Here is a 15,572-nt window from a genome sequence, read left to right on the forward strand (position 1 = left end):
TGCTGGACCCTTGGACAATGGGTTGATTCCTGCATTGGAAACAGATCATCTCCACTACTGTGGGATGTATCCTCCAGTCTGAGGGAAGAGGGCCTCCTCTGGAGAGAAGGTCTGCTGCCTGATTCTCCATCCCCTCTGAGAGCAATACACCTGGTGCAGTGCCATTGACCTCAATCCTCCCTGGTGGTTGATGTGTGCAACCACAGTTGTGTTGTCTGTCCGTGTCAGTACATGTTGTCCTCTCAGTACTCAGAGAAAAAGTCAGAGTGCAAGGTGAACCGCCTTGAGGTCCAGTACATTGATGTGAGCTGTTGTCCATGGTGCAGACCATACACCATCGACCCATGGACTGGTTCAAGACTGCTTCCCATCCCTGTAGGGAGGCGTCTATGATCAAAGTCACCCGGTTGTGAATTGTGCCAAGGAAAACTCCACTGGGAGTTTGAAGTGCTAGGCGCCACCATTGTATTGCTCTCCAGAAACTCATTGAAATAGTTTTTTGTGTTTGTCCCTTCTGGGACATAGATTGTGTCTGTTGTACCAGCGCTGTTTTGGCTGCATGTGGAGCAAACCCAATGGTATTGTCACGACTTCGACCGAGGCAGGCTCTCCTTCCCGTTCGGGTGGCGTTCGGCGGTCGTCGTCACCGGCCTATTAGCTGCCACTGATCCTTTTCTCCCCCTCCTTATGTGTTTATTGGGTGCACCTGTTTTGTATGAGGGTGTAATTAGTTGGGCTTATTTAGTCAGCCGGCCCGCACGTTTCTTTGTGCGGGATTGTTTGTTTGTAAGTGGTGGTGTTTGTTTCGTGCATCGTGTTTGCTGTACTATTTTCGTTTCCCCCTCCCGTGTCTGGGGTTGTTTAAGTGGTCACCCAGTGTGTTAGTTGGGTGGCCTAGTTTTCTCCGTGTTCATTAAAGAACATTTGGTTATTGCACCTGCTGTTGCCTGCGCTTGACTTCACACTCCGACACCCAGGCCTTACAGGTATAACATGGACGGCAGCAGCTAGGAGGCCTAGGCGCCTCTGACTATCGAGTGCTGTCACCTGTTTTCTCAGTTTGAATATTGAAAGACAGTTTGTCAACGATACCACTCTTTCTGCAGAGAGTTGCTCACATGATTTTTGTTTGATAAAATCAATTTTATGTTCAAATGTAGGAACTGGGGTCTACAGTTTGACCCCACTGCTGTCTCTGGCTCTACACCCACCCCACCCGGCCATCTAGATGTGTGAAAGTTAGTGTATAAGCTAATGATCCATCATGTATGACATTCATGGGAGTGTGTAAACTAAAAAATGTTATGACCATAGCATTTTTGTATGTTCTCTATAGTTATGTACTTGAACATGTATCAATTGACCAATTGGCAAACTCCTGGCAGACTTGATACAACATATTGTGCAGTAATGTAAATCTTCACTGGATCAGTCTGAAACTTTGGACACACACTGCTTCCATCTGGTGGCCAAAATCTAAATATATTACAACTAGACTCCTATCTGAAAGTATGGCCTTTCTCTTGCATTTGGAATCAAAAAATGCTGATTTTTTTTTTTGGGGGGGGAATGCATGTTTTTGTGTTTGTATTATCTTTTACCAGATCTAGTGTGTTATATTCTCCTACATTAATTTCAAATTTACACAAACTACAAAGTGTTTCCTTTCAAATGGTATCAAGAAAATGCATCTAGTGTGTTATATTCTCCTACATTAATTTCAAATTTACACAAACTACAAAGTGTTTCCTTTCAAATGGTATCAAGAAAATGCATATAGTTGCTTCAGGTCCTGAGTTACAGGCAGTTAGATTTGCGTATGTCATTTTAGGGGAATTTTTTTTTTTAAGTGTCCGATCCTTAATAACAGACTCAAACACAATCACACTATAGGCTAAATACAGCTCGCTTCACAGCTTCCCCGGGAAAGTCGACGTATTGTAGCAGCAAAATATGATGTGTTGCGGTGGTGCTTCAGGAGAATAGACAGACAGAATAGATAGGTAGGGAGCAGTGGAGGCTGGTGGGAGGAGCTATAGGAGGACGGGCTCATTGTAATGGCTGGAATGGAATTAATGGAAAGGAGTCAAATGTGGTTTCCATATGTTTGATGTGGTTGATACCGTTGAATGTGACATAATTAGAATAATAAAAGGAATAATAAAAATAAGCTAGATGGAATTAAAAAAGTACATTTGCAGAAATATAAATGCAGGGAAGGCACTCAAGGCACTCAAACACATTTACTCTACATGACAGGGAAGCATGTCAGTTCTGTGTAACACATTTCTATCCGACTGTTCTGCCCTCTGATTACTGCTAACATGCTGTGAATGTGGGCTGTTAATTGCTAATGACTGTCACTTGCTGCCAGTGTGATTGGCTACCAGATAAAACACCTGGGGAGGGCCACATGAGACAGCAATTCCCGTGTTCCAGTGGTATAGTTTACAGCTGGTCTGCTCTTGGTTGTTTGACTGTGGTGGGCCACCTACATGCCAAAGCTCCCTTTTGATTTGGCATGATGCATGTTTTTGGATGTTTGTAAGTCTTCTGAGCTTTTCTTATGCAGTGTACTTTTTACATCTGGAAAAATTAATGAGTTATATATTTTTGTATTCTTATCTTAGTGTGACATGGATTTTCCTAGCTGTTGCAGTCTCTGGTCTGTTCCAGAGGCCTAGTTCCAAGCCCAGTTCACATCCAGGTTAGTGCTACCTAATTTTTTTATTTATTTAACCAGGTAGGCCAGTTGAGCACAAGTTCTCATTTACAACTGTGACCTGACCGAGATAAAGCAAAGCAGGATGACAAAAATAACAGTTGCACATAAACAAATGTACAGTCAATAACACAATAGAAAAATCTATGTACAGTTGTGCAAATGTAGGTAGGCCATAGAGGTGAAATAATTACAATTTAGCATTAACACTGGTGTGAGATGTGCAGATGATGATGTGGAAGTAGAGATACTGGGGTGCAAGAGGGTAAGTAATAATATGAGGGTGAGGTAGTTGGGTGTGCTGTTTACATATTGATTGGTAAGCTGCTCTGACAACTGATGCTTAATTAGAGAGGGAGATATAAAACTCCAGCTTCAGAGATTTTTGCATTATGTTCCAGTCATTTGGCAGCAGAGAACTTGAAGGAAAGGAGGTGTTGGTTTTGGTCATGACCAGTGCAATATACCTGCTGGAGCATGTGCTACGGGTGGGTGTTGCTATGGTGAGCTGAGATAAGGCAGGGCTTTACCCAGCAAAGACTTATAGATGACCTGGAGCCAGTGGGTTAGGTGACGGTATTGTAGTGAGGGCCAGCCAACAAGAGCATACAGGTCGCAGTGGTGGGTAGTATATGGGGCTTTGGTGACAAAACGGGTGGCACTGTGATAGACTGCATCCAATTTGCTGAGTAGTGTTGGAGGCTATTTTGTAAATGACGTCGCCGAAGTCAAGGCTTGGAAGGATAGGCAATTTTACGAGGGTATGTTTGGCAGCATGAGTGAACGAGGCATTGTTGTGAAATAGGAAGCCGATTCTAGATTTAATTTAGGATTGGAGATGCTTAATGTGAGTCTGGAAGGAGAGTTTAGTCTAACCTAACACCTAGGTAGTTGTCCACATTTTATGTTAGAACTGTCCAGAGTAGTGATGCTAGTCGGACGGGAAGGTGCAGGCAGAAATCGGTTGAAGAGCATGCACTTAGTTTTACTAGCATTTAAAAGCAGTTGGATGCCACGGGAGGCGTGTTGTATGGCGTTGAAGCTTGTTTGGAGGTTTGTTAGCACAGTGTCCAAAGAAGGGCCAGAAGTATACAGAATGTCATCTGTGTAGAGGTGTATTAGAGAATCACCAGCAGCAAGAGCGACATCATTGCTATATACAGAGAAAAGAGTTTGCCTAAGAACTGAACCCTGTGACACCCCCAGAGACTGCCGGAGGTCCGGACAACAGGCCCTCTGATTTGACACACTGAACACTATCGGAGAAGTAGTTGGTGAGGCAGTCATTTGAGAAGCCAAAGCTATTGAGTCTGCCAATAAGAATGCGGTGATTGACAGTCGAAAGCCTTGGCCAGGTTGAATACGGTTGCACAGTATTGTCTTCTATTGATGGCGGTTATGATATCGTTTAGGACCTTGAGCATGGCTGAGGTGCACCCATGACCAGCTCGGAAAACAGATTGCATAGTGAAGCGACGGTGGGATTTGAAATGGTTGGTCATCTGTTTGTTAACTTGGCTTTTGAAGATTTTAGAAAGTCAGGACCGGATGGATATAGATCTATAACAGTTTTGGTCGCGTGTCTCCCCCTTTGAAGAGGGGGATGACTGCGGCAGCTTTCCAGTCTTTGGGGATCTCAGACGATACCAAAGAGGTTTAATAGGCTAGTAATAGTGGTTGCAACAATTTTGGCAGATAATTTGAGGTCCATATTGTATAGCCCAGCTGATTTTGTAGGGATCCAGAATTTGCAGCTCTTTCATAACATTGGCTGTCTGGTTTTGGGTGAAGGAGAAGTGGGTGGGGGTTTGGGCAAGTTGCTGCAGGGGGTGCTGAGGTGTTGGCCGGGGTAGGAGTTGCCAGGTAGAAAGTATGGCCAGCTGTAGAGGAATGCATATTGATATGATCAATAATCGTAGCTTTATCGGTGGTGAGTGTTTTCTATCCTCAGTGGGGAGCTGGGAGGAGGTGCTCTTAATCTCCATTGACATTAGTGTCCCAGAACTTTTTGGTGTTAGTGCTACAGGAAGCAAGTTTCTGTTTGAAAAAGCTAGCCTTAGCGTTCCTAACCGACTGAGTATATTGGTTCCTGACTTCCCTGAAAAGCTGCATATCGCGGGGGCTATTTGATGCTAATGCAGAACGCCACATAATGTTTTTGTGCTGGTCAAGGGCAGTCAAGTCTGGGGTGAACTAAGTGTTATATCTGGTCTTAGTTCTACATTTTTAGAATGGGGCATGCTTATTTAAAATGTTGAGGAAAGCCCTTTTGAAGAGCAACCAGGCATCCTCTACTGGCGGGATGAGGTCAATATCCTTCCAGGATACCCGGGCCAGGTCGATTAGAAAGGCCTGCTCGCTGAAGTGTTTTAGCGAGCGTTTGACAGTGATGGGTTTTTGTTTGACCGTGGACCCATTATGCACACAAGCAATGAGGCAGTGATCACTGAGATCCTGGTTGAAGACAGCAGAGGTGTATTTAGAGGGCAAGCTGGTAAGGATATCTATGAGGTTGCCCGTGTTCACGGATTTGGGGTTGTACCTGGTAGGTTCATTGATAATTTGTTTGAGATTGAGGGCATCTAGCTTATATTGTAGGGTGGCCGGGATGTTGAGCATGTCCCAGCTAAGGTCACCTAACCGTACGAACTCTGAAGATGGATGGGGGGTGATCAATTCACATATGGTGTCCAGGGACCAGCTGGGGGCTGAAGGTGGTCTATAACAAGCAGCAACGGTGAGAAACTTGTTTCTGGAAAGGTGCTGTTTTTTTTAAAAGTAGAAGCTTGACTTGTTTGGGCACAGACCTGGATAGCCTGCAGAGTTCTGTCATGCTATCTCTGCAGTAGTTTTCAACTCTGCCACCTTTGGCAGTTCTATCTTGTCGGAAATGTTATAGTTAGTGATGGACATTTTTGGTGGCCTTCCTAAGCCAGGATTCAGACACGGCTAGGACATACGGGTTGGCGGAGTGTGCTAAAGCAGTGAGTAAATCAACTTGAGGCTTCTAATGTTAACATGCATGAAACAATGCTTTTACGGTTACAGAAGTCAACAAATGAGAACGCCTGGGGAAGGGGAGTGATGCTGGGGGCTGCAGGGCCTTCTTGGTTAACATCTACATCACCGGAGGAGTAGGATAAGAGTATGGCTGAAGGCCAAAAACTGGTCGTCTAGTGCGTTCGGAACAGAGTAAAAGGAGCAGATTTCTGGGCGCGGTAGAATAGATTCAAGGCATAATGTACCGACAAGGGTGTGGTAGGATGTGACTACAGTGGAGGTAAGCCTAGTCATTGAGTGACGATGAGAGGTTTTGTCTCTAGATGCACCTTTTAAGCCAGGTGAGGTCACCGCGTGTGGGGGGTGGAACAAAAGGGCTAGCTAAGGCATATTGATCATGGCTGGAGGCTCTACAGTGAAATAAGACTAACCAAAACGGCAGTAGACAAGCCATCTTGACATTAGGGAGAGGTATGTGTAGCCAAGTGATCGTAGGGTCCAGTGAGTAGCTAGGTGAGCTGGAGGCACGGGGATTTCAGACAGCTAGCAGGCCGGGGCTAGTAGATGGGCCTCGGATGTCGCAACGGGAGAGTCTGAAGTAACCCCCTCGGACAGTTACATCGGCAGACCAGTCGTGATGGATCGGCGGAGCTCCGTGTCGGCAGCAAATGGTCCAAGTCAATTGGCAAAAGTTACTGAACCCCAGGAATTGTCTGGATCTCTTCGGCTAGCTGGGAGATGGGTCCTAGCTCGAGGCTAGCTCCAGGACAGACGTTAGCCAGGAGTAGCCACTCAGATAGCAGTTAGCTAGCTGCGATGATCTGGAGTAAAAGTTCAGAGCTTGCAGTAGGAATCTGGAGTTGTGGTAGAGATAAAGCAGTCTGGTATGCTCTGGGTTGATATTGCGCTCTGCAGACGGGCAGGAATTGACCGGGCTGAGGCTGGCAGATGTCTGAGTCAATGGTAATGACCGCTAGCAGTGGCTAACTGACTACTAGCTGTTAGCTGGCTAGCTTCTGAAGGGGGTTCCGGTTCTAAAGTATAAAAAAATATTAGATCCATACCACATTGGGTGAGGTGGGTTGCAGGAGAGCATGTCTGTAGATTGAGATTAAAAATGTATACGAAGAATAAGTGATATGCACGGGACAAGACAAACTAAACAGACATCCGACTGCTACGCCAAATTATCTAAGTTGTGTAATTTTTGCCTGTATTGTATCTGTACCTACTTACCACTGATCAATATGACTTACTGGCACCTTCTCTCCAAACAGATGGTGGTTTGAGGTCTAAGTGCCTTTGGAATATCGTGAGGATAACATTGGACGAAGCTCTGGCTGTGGGTAGCCAGCTAGAAATTGCTGCCATCAGTGAGTAGATTGAGTACAGAAGAATCTCCACGTTTATGTAAACGTTCCTCTCAAATCTGCTCTGCTCTTATCCACCGCTGTGCTTTCAGATGGCACTGACATTATACCGTTGTCGCCCACCTTGGCTGCCCAGTGTGGATACAGCATGGACTCTGACCCTTGGGGGAACACTAAAGTCTTTGTGTCCTTGTTGGGCTGTTATGTTGACAACCAGGTAAATCTTAAAGGGACATTTAGGTTCACAAATGACAACTATGGGGTTTCTCGATCTGGTCCTTTGTCAAGCTGGTTATCTCGTGTCTGTTAACTCCTTGAGTCACTAATGTGTATTCATTTAGGGAAACTAATGTCAAAAGCTCTTGCAACACTACCAGCGTTCTAGGTAGTCAACCCTTGTTTCAGCCAGTTATGTTTAGTGCATAATGAACTTGACCCAGTACTAAATTTGTTCCATAGGCGGATGAGACATTTAACCTTGGCCTGCGATTCCAAATTTATGGCGATGGCCTGTCAAAGCAGGTCCAGCATGACGTGACCGAGACATGCAGCTACTCCCGCTGGGCGTCCCGGGAAATTCTCTGTGACAGGAACTACATGGAGGTGAGGCAATCCTGATCATCCCTAGATTTTCAGGTGGCCATATCAATACATGGCTTTACAGTACATTTGGATTGGGGGGGGGGGGTGCTGGCAGGCAATGGTTGTGTTAGAATTTACTGAGCACGCTTCGGCGACTTGCTCTGTCCCTTAGGTGTCAACCCTCATGGTCACTCCAGAAGTCCCAGTCACCATGGATGGCCAGGAAGTTCAAGAGACCTGGCAGGATTCCATCCCTGACGTATGTCTCATGAATAGATTGTTTTTATACGCCTGGCATGAATGACTTCTCTAAACTGAGATGCTATTTTCCCTTGGCAGGCCGTTGCGCCAAACAGCATCTGGAAGATGACATTCCACACCCCTGACTCGAAGGTCATGGTGCTGAAGGATGCTCACCGAGCTGGCTACGGTGCAATGACTACCCCAACAAGACTGGTGTTGCGAAGCCCCTACAACATGCCGGAGACCTACGCTGAAGAAGTGAGCCTCTGCCCAAGCATCTTCTGCATCCTGGTGTATCACTTCCCTGTTAACATGGCAGACATTTATTGGCTAGAATACGCCTGTCATGTAGAAGGATCATTGTCCTTCTCTCCCCAGGTGGCAGGAGTTCCCATGGAGGTCTTCAGTGTGTCCACTTACTACAAGCAGGTTCGCAGGTTGGCCATCATGGTTTCGACTGCTGTCTGTCCTACAGGTATGTGTATATGCTGTTTAAATGGGACTCTCACTATGTTTTCATTCCTGCTTGGAGTACTGCTGTAGCATAGGTGTTGTCCCAGCTTCATTGATCACACCTGACTGAACTGATTGGTGAACCCCCTTGATTAGTTGTATTGGCAGCTTCACCACTGAGCTGGGGTAACTTAGCATTGCGGATCACTAATCAATGTGCCTATGGAATTGCTCATTTGGTCCCTCTGCAGGTGGCTTGATCTTCACTGATGAGGTGATCACCTGGTACGTGCCTCGCCGCATCCCCACGCTGAGCTCTAGCGCCGTCAAGATCCTGGAGACTCACATGGGCATCGATGGCCAGAGGTTGGACAAAACCATGATGGCCATCAGACGCTACAAGCTGTCAATCACAGAGTCTCATTTTGTCATTGAGCTTCCTGTGGAGTCACCTGATGGCTACTACAAGGTCTGACATGACTTACATGTTCATTACAGCACAACTAACAATTTGTCATGGTTAATTAGCATATTGGACTAGTCAATTTATCTGTTTGGTGCCAACTGAACACAACCCTCTTAAGATTACATTAATTACCTGATTTGTTATTACTTCATTCTGAGTGCAGAGTCACGCTCCAGATTATTCATACCACATAACCTACACTGTTGAACCCATGCTTGAGTTGCTGTGGAGGGCAGAGGACACACAGGCTGACACGCGATATAAGGTCCTCTTTCCCATCACTACCCCTCTGATGCCCAGGCCTCCACATGTTACTGAAAGTAAGTCTGCTTCATTTGTAGTAAAGGCAGGCTGTTTAGTGCTGAACTGTTTCCCAACGTCTAAACAGGTGCTAGCCCAAGTAGGAAGTCATAGCTTGCTGGTCCCTAATACAAAAATGACACTGATGGCTCTAATTCAATTACTATCTGCAATGTTTTGTGCATTAACACACCCCATTAAACGTAGCTGTTTAACCCATATTGGCCTCTACCCTTTGTCTTCTAGACATAGTTCCTGAGCAGAAGGTGTTCAATGTCCTCGTAGGGACCTTCCTCCATGATGTGGCGCTGATTAACATTACTTTCACTACTGGGGTGCTGACTGTCACGGAGTGCAATGCCAGAGGCTTTGACTTTCAGGAGCACCGCTTCGCCAACAGCTCAAAGACCTTCTCGCTGCAAGTGCCCTTCTCGGATGAAGTTGTCCTGAAACATGTAAGTCCCTTTGGTCAAATCGATTGTAGAATGTTGTAAATATATTTATGCCAGTAGAAGATCTCGTAAAATAACATTTTGGGATTTTCAGTTTAGAGTACTTGAACAGATGACATGCAGAACACTACCAACATGTGATGCTATTTTTCCACAATCTGCAGAACCCTAATCCCTTGACAACTGTCTACTTCCTCCCTCTGGTCTTCGGTCTGCTCATCCTGCCTGAACAAATCCCATTCCCCCACCATGTGGAGCTGGAGGCCTCCCTGGAAGATGTTGGTAAGGCCACTTGGGTTAAATCTCCTCTAGCTCCCTTCAGTAGAATGACTCAAGGATGTTAGGCATCATATTACATGCACCCAGCCAGGTGTTTCAGATCAACTAAAGGATTCGATTATTATTTGTCATGACAGAACTGAATTTGTCCTTTACCCCTTTAGTTCCTCCCACCACCACCGGATTCTGCGACCAGGAAAATTTCTACATTTCTGTGAAATATGGGAGCCAAGGGGACAACTTCCAAATCATGATGCTTCATGCTGGTTCATGGAGGGAGCTAGACATTGAGCTGTATAGTCCCACTGACAACAGCACTCACGTCAGTATCGTAGTGCCGTACACCGCTCCTGATACAGTTTTTGAGGTATGAGCTGTCGGCTCATGTTTACTTGTAGCTCTAATGCCACTACACTACCCTTGTAAGCCAAATGTATGTCACAATGGTGGTTCATGTGGATCAGCTGACTTCATTGAACTACCTAATAAGCCAGGGGTTGTCAGACCCAGTTTCCAGATTTGTACTTTTCTGTGGCCAATTAGCAGTGACTGTTCCTGACCATCAGTTTAATCTTGTCCAGCTATTATATTGTACTTGCCTACCCCTGAATTATTTTTATTTTTTTAAGACGGTGCAGTCTGACTCTATCAGAGCCAGAGTAGACTTGTTGCTCTTGGAGACCCCTAACATGTGGCAACTCAACGACCTCTCGCTTGCCTGCTACTTCCCCTTGACCATGACTGGTTTGTTTTAAATTGAGTCATATGCTTTATACTTGACTAAGACTACTAGAAAGTTATAAAGAGGTGATTAAATATTACAAGAACAGCATGTTGAATTGGGTAAGGGTACACTACCTTTTCTACACTTGCGTTGTTGAACACTTTGCTTTTATTTCAGAGTGCTACTCCAATGGCACAGTGACTGCACTGGCAGTGAAGGTGGAATCTGTTCGCAACCTAAACCCTGAATACCTGACCTTGAGTGACCAGTCATGTAAACCTGTCTTCAGCAATGACCGCTTTGCCTTCTTCTCCTTCAACCTCAACTCCTGTGGCACCACCAGAACAGTAAGACTGTTTCTGGGCCCGTAGTTGTAAAGTGTCTCAGATTAGGAGTGCTGAGCTGTGACCCAGTTTAATTGCAGGGGTTATTTGCGCCTATGTTAGCACTCCTGCGCTGACACAGGCCCAGGTGTCTAGACTTTACCTTTCTGTACTGTAAATTATTTGTCTAACGCTGTACTTGTACTGATAAGTTTGCAGCTCTAATAGGCCTTCCCTCTCTTTGTAGTTCTTTGACGATGTCATGGTGTACGAGAATGAAATCGCCATTCACCACAGCATGGGCAAACATCAAAGTAGGAAAGGTCTAATCAATCCAGACTATCGGTAAGAATGTGCCACTAGGTCTTGACCGCCCCTCAGTCATATGCGTATCCCTCACTGGTTTAACTGCTTCTTTCAGGCACACAGTCTCCTGCTACTACCTGCTCAACGACGCTGAGACCATGGCATTCCGTACTACGCCAAGGAACAGCGACCCTAAGGCTGATCCTGGAGTGGGACAGCTAGTGGTCCAAATGAGACAAGCCCAGGGTAAAACTAGACTAGTTTGGGTGCAACCCTGTCTGAATATGGGTGTTCTATTCACTGAATGTTGAGGTTACATTTTTACCTTGAACCTAAACTTAAGTAGACTATATTTTTCCAACAGCGTTTCCCCAGTTCATTAACATCTAATCACATGGCTGCCCTGACTTTTTGCATTCCCCCCTTTACACTGCTGCTATATCTATGCATAGTCACTTTAATAACTCTACCTACTTGTACGTATTACCTCAACTTTTTATTTTATTTCACCTTTATTTAACCAGGTAGGCTAGTTGAGAACAAGTTCTCATTTACAACTGCGACCTGGCCAAGAAAGCATAGCAGTGTGAACAGACAACAGAGTTACACATGTAGTAAACAAGTCAATAACACAGTAGGGAGAAAATTGAGTCTATATACATGTTGTGCAAAAGGCATGAGGAGGTAGGCAATAAATAGGCCATAGGAGCGAATAATTACAATTTAGCAGAATAACACGTGAAATCATCAGATGATCATGTGCAAGTAGAGATACTGGTGTGCAGAAAAGTAAATAAATAAAAACAGTAAGGGGATGAGGTAGGTAAATTGGGTGGGCTGTTTACAGATGGACTATGTACAGCTGCAGCGACCGGTTAGCTGCTCAGATAGCAGATGTTTAAAGTTGGTGAGGGAAATAAAAGTCCAACTTCACTGCCCATGTACATTGACTCTGTATCTGTATATAGCCTCGCTGTTATTTTACTGCTGCTCTTTAATTATTTGCTACTTATTTCTTTTGTAGGTATTTTTAACTGCATTGTTTAATTACTTGCAAGAATACCTCTTGTATTTGGCTCATGTGACAATTTGATTTCTGTTTTCAGATGTTTCTTATGACTTATTCTACCAAACTGAGGACTACCCAGTGGTGAAGTACTTGAAACAGCCTCTGTATTTTGAGGTGGAGCTGATGCGGTCTACTGACCCTCGGCTTGCACTGGTCTTGGAGAACTGCTGGGCAACTCTACATGAGGACAGGACCACTCTACCTAGCTGGGACCTCATTGTGGACGGGTAGCTAGCATGACTTTTGATATACAAACTTGGAGACTTGTCTTGGGCAGGATAACCAAGTGACATTTACTAGGATTTAAACATTAAGGGTTTACTTGTCTTAATTTCTTGTTGCCAGCAGTTTGCTTGTCTGCACACTGGGCAAAAAAGTAAACGTCCCGTTTTCAGGACCCTGTCTTTCAAAGAATTTGTAAAAATCCATAACTTCACAGATCTTCATTGCAAAGGGTTTAAACACTTTCCCCTGCTTGTTCATTGAACCATAAACAATTAGTGAACATGCACCAGTGGAACGGTTAAGACGCTTACATACGGTAGACAATTAAGGGGACCATTATGGAAACTTAGGCCACTAGAGGACTTTCGACTGACTCGAAAACACCAAGAAAGATTCCCAGGGTCCCTGCTCATCTGCGTGAACGTGCTTTAGGCATGCTGCAAGGAGGCATGAGGACTGCAAACATGGTCAGGGCAATAAATTGCGATGTCCGTGCTGTGAGACGCCTAAGACAGCGCTACAGGGAGACAGGACGGACAGCTGATCGTCCTCGCAGTGGCAGACCACATGTAACACCTGCCCAGGATTGGTACATCCAAACATTACACGTGTGGGACAGGATGGCAACCACTGCCTGATTTTACACCAGGAATGCACAATCCCTCCATCAGTGCTCAGTGTTTGCAATAGGCCTGTTGTAAGGCAGATCCTCACCAGATATCACCGGCAACAACGTCGCCTATGGGCACAAACCCACCGTCGCTGGATCAGACAGGACTGGCAAAGGGTGCTCTTCACTGCCGAGTCGCGGTTTTGTCTCACCAGGGGTGATGGTCAGATTCGCGTTTATTGTCGCCGGAATGAGCGTTACACTGAGGCCTGTACTCTGGAGCGGGATAGATTTGGCGGTGGAGGGGCCGTCATGGTCTGGGGCGGTGTCACAGCATCAGACTGAGCTTGTGAGATTGACGACAATGCTGTGCATTACAGGGAAGACATCCTTCTCCCTCATGTGGTACCCTTCCTGCAGGCTCATCCTGACATGACAATGCCATATTGCTCGTTCTGTGTGTGTTTTCCTGCAAGACGGGAATGTCAGTTCTGCCATGGCCAGCGACGAGGACGGATCCCATTGAGCACGTCTGGGACCGGTTGGCTCGGCGGGTGAGGGCTAGGCCCCCCCCCCCCCCCCCACAAATGTCTCAGAACTTGCAGGTGCCTTGATGGAAGAGTGGGGTAACATCTCACAGCAAGAACTGGCAAATCTGGTGCAGTCCATGAGGTGATGCAGTACTTAATGCAGCTGGTGGCCACACCAGATACTGACTGCTATTTTTGACCCCCCCCCCCCTTCAGGGACACATTATTCAATTTCTGTTAGTCACATGTCTGTGGAACTTGTTCAGTTTGTCTCGGTTGTTGAATCTTATGTTCATAGAAATATTTACACATTAAGATTAATGAAAATTAATGTAGTTGACAGTGAGGACAACTTTTTTTTTTTTTGCTGATTTTTATATGAACCTATATGAACCCTGAATTATTTCTGCTATATCAATCTCACTCCATTGTGCGGATGGCCTTTGGCTGGAGTGATGTGGAGGGGTAGCCAGGCTGAAAATGATTAGAACCCAGGGTCAGTCACTACACACCAAACAGGGAGGGACTACTTGAACTTAACCAAGAAATTGGTGTTCTGTTGCCTAACGTTTAAAGCAAATGTATTCTATTTTGTTTCCCTCAGTTGTGAGAATCTTGATGACCGCTACATCCTAGTCTTCCATCCAGTTGTTGCAGACGCCAGGGTTCATGTACCCGCTCACATCAAACGCTTCTCAGTCAAGATGTTCACCTTCATCACGGATGGGACGGTCCTGAAAGAACAGGTAATTTAGACCAGTTGCTCTGAAGGGCCTACATTCTTTGTGACGCTAGCTTGAGTCATTTTTAAAAATTGTTTATATTAACAATAACTCTCCTCTCCATAGATCTTTGTTCATTGTGATGCAGTCCTCTGCGACACCACCAAACCTGATGGCATCTGCTCTGGCCAGTGTGCAAGCCCCCTTAGGAACGCAGAGCCTCTCAAACCAACTGGCTCAAGAAGTATGTTCATAACTCTACCCCTCTTGAGATTTCTAGCCTCCAATGGCCCTGTAAGGTTAGCCACATTAGTATGAACTTCATCCTGTCCTCCTGACCCTTTGTATGATCTTGTTCTAGGTCGCAGAGCTGCAGACATCAGCCATCTGCAGATCTCATCTGGACCTATTCTTCTGTCTAACTTTGTTTAAAAAATGTAATAAAAGTATTCCTTTTATTTGTTTGTGCTTCATTGTACAACTTTACATTTAAATTCAGATTGGTTTAATCAGCATTTTAAAACCTCTACCGCTTCTCTCTCCCGGATCCGGGATCCTCATCAAAAAAGCTGACTAGCATGCCTAGCCTAACGGGACAGGGATATCATAATTTTCATGAAATCACAAGTCCAATACAGCAAATGAAAGATAAACATCTTGTGAATCCAGCCAATATTTCAGATTTTAAGTGTTTTACAGCAAACACAATATAGAATTATATTAGCTTACCACAATAGCCAAACGCATTTATTCACCGCAAAGGTGGCTTTCGCAAAAACCAGCAAAAGATCAAATTAATCACTAACCTTTGGACAAACATTTGTTTTGTTTGAAAATGTGCATATTTAGAGCTGCAAATCGTGGTTATACATTGTGAATACGTAGCAACATTTCCCCAGAATGTAGGAGATATTTTGGACCCTCACCTAATCTGACCAAAAAACTCATCAAACTTTACATAAAAATACTTGTTGTATGGCAAATGAAAGATACACTGGTTCTTAATGCAACCGCTGTGTTAGATTTTTAAAAATAACTTTACAAAATACATTATTGTGAGACAGCGCTCACATTCTCCGCCCTGTTGGATTCTACATATTCCACAGAAATACGAAATAACATCAATGTTTTCTTTTGCTGAGCTTCCATCAATGTTGTACAAGGAGTCCTATTTCCAGAATAAATCGTTTGGTTTT

General features: G+C 44.9%; 1 protein-coding gene across 1 annotated transcript; it reads left to right on the top strand.

The window, feature by feature from the left end:
- Positions 1–2,420: 2,420 nt before the first annotated feature.
- LOC139583187 (uncharacterized) lies at positions 2,421–14,834 on the top strand. Its single transcript, XM_071414015.1, has 21 exons — positions 2,421–2,544; positions 2,631–2,707; positions 7,000–7,095; positions 7,185–7,309; positions 7,552–7,695; positions 7,847–7,933; positions 8,014–8,175; positions 8,296–8,392; positions 8,622–8,839; positions 9,000–9,156; positions 9,383–9,591; positions 9,753–9,870; positions 10,032–10,234; positions 10,497–10,611; positions 10,769–10,938; positions 11,162–11,259; positions 11,336–11,466; positions 12,327–12,516; positions 14,259–14,400; positions 14,503–14,620; positions 14,738–14,834. The coding sequence occupies exons 1-21, from the start codon at positions 2,522–2,524 to the stop codon at positions 14,806–14,808; spliced, it is 2,751 nt and encodes a 916-aa protein (XP_071270116.1). The 5' UTR covers positions 2,421–2,521; the 3' UTR covers positions 14,809–14,834.
- Positions 14,835–15,572: the final 738 nt, after the last annotated feature.

The sequence above is a fragment of the Salvelinus alpinus genome, chromosome 8 (genome assembly GCF_045679555.1).
Source record: "Salvelinus alpinus chromosome 8, SLU_Salpinus.1, whole genome shotgun sequence".
In the NCBI taxonomy this organism is placed as follows: Eukaryota; Metazoa; Chordata; class Actinopteri; order Salmoniformes; family Salmonidae; genus Salvelinus; species Salvelinus alpinus.

Bases quoted from the DNA above. Each gene is read 5' to 3' on its own strand.
- LOC139583187 (XM_071414015.1), top strand. From the start codon at position 2,522: ATGATGCATGTTTTTGGATGTTT. The intron at 8,840-8,999 runs GTCTGACATGAC...TTCTGAGTGCAG, and splicing joins CACCTGATGGCTACTACAAG to AGTCACGCTCCAGATTATTC. The intron at 10,235-10,496 runs GTATGAGCTGTC...TATTTTTTTAAG, and splicing joins CTCCTGATACAGTTTTTGAG to ACGGTGCAGTCTGACTCTAT.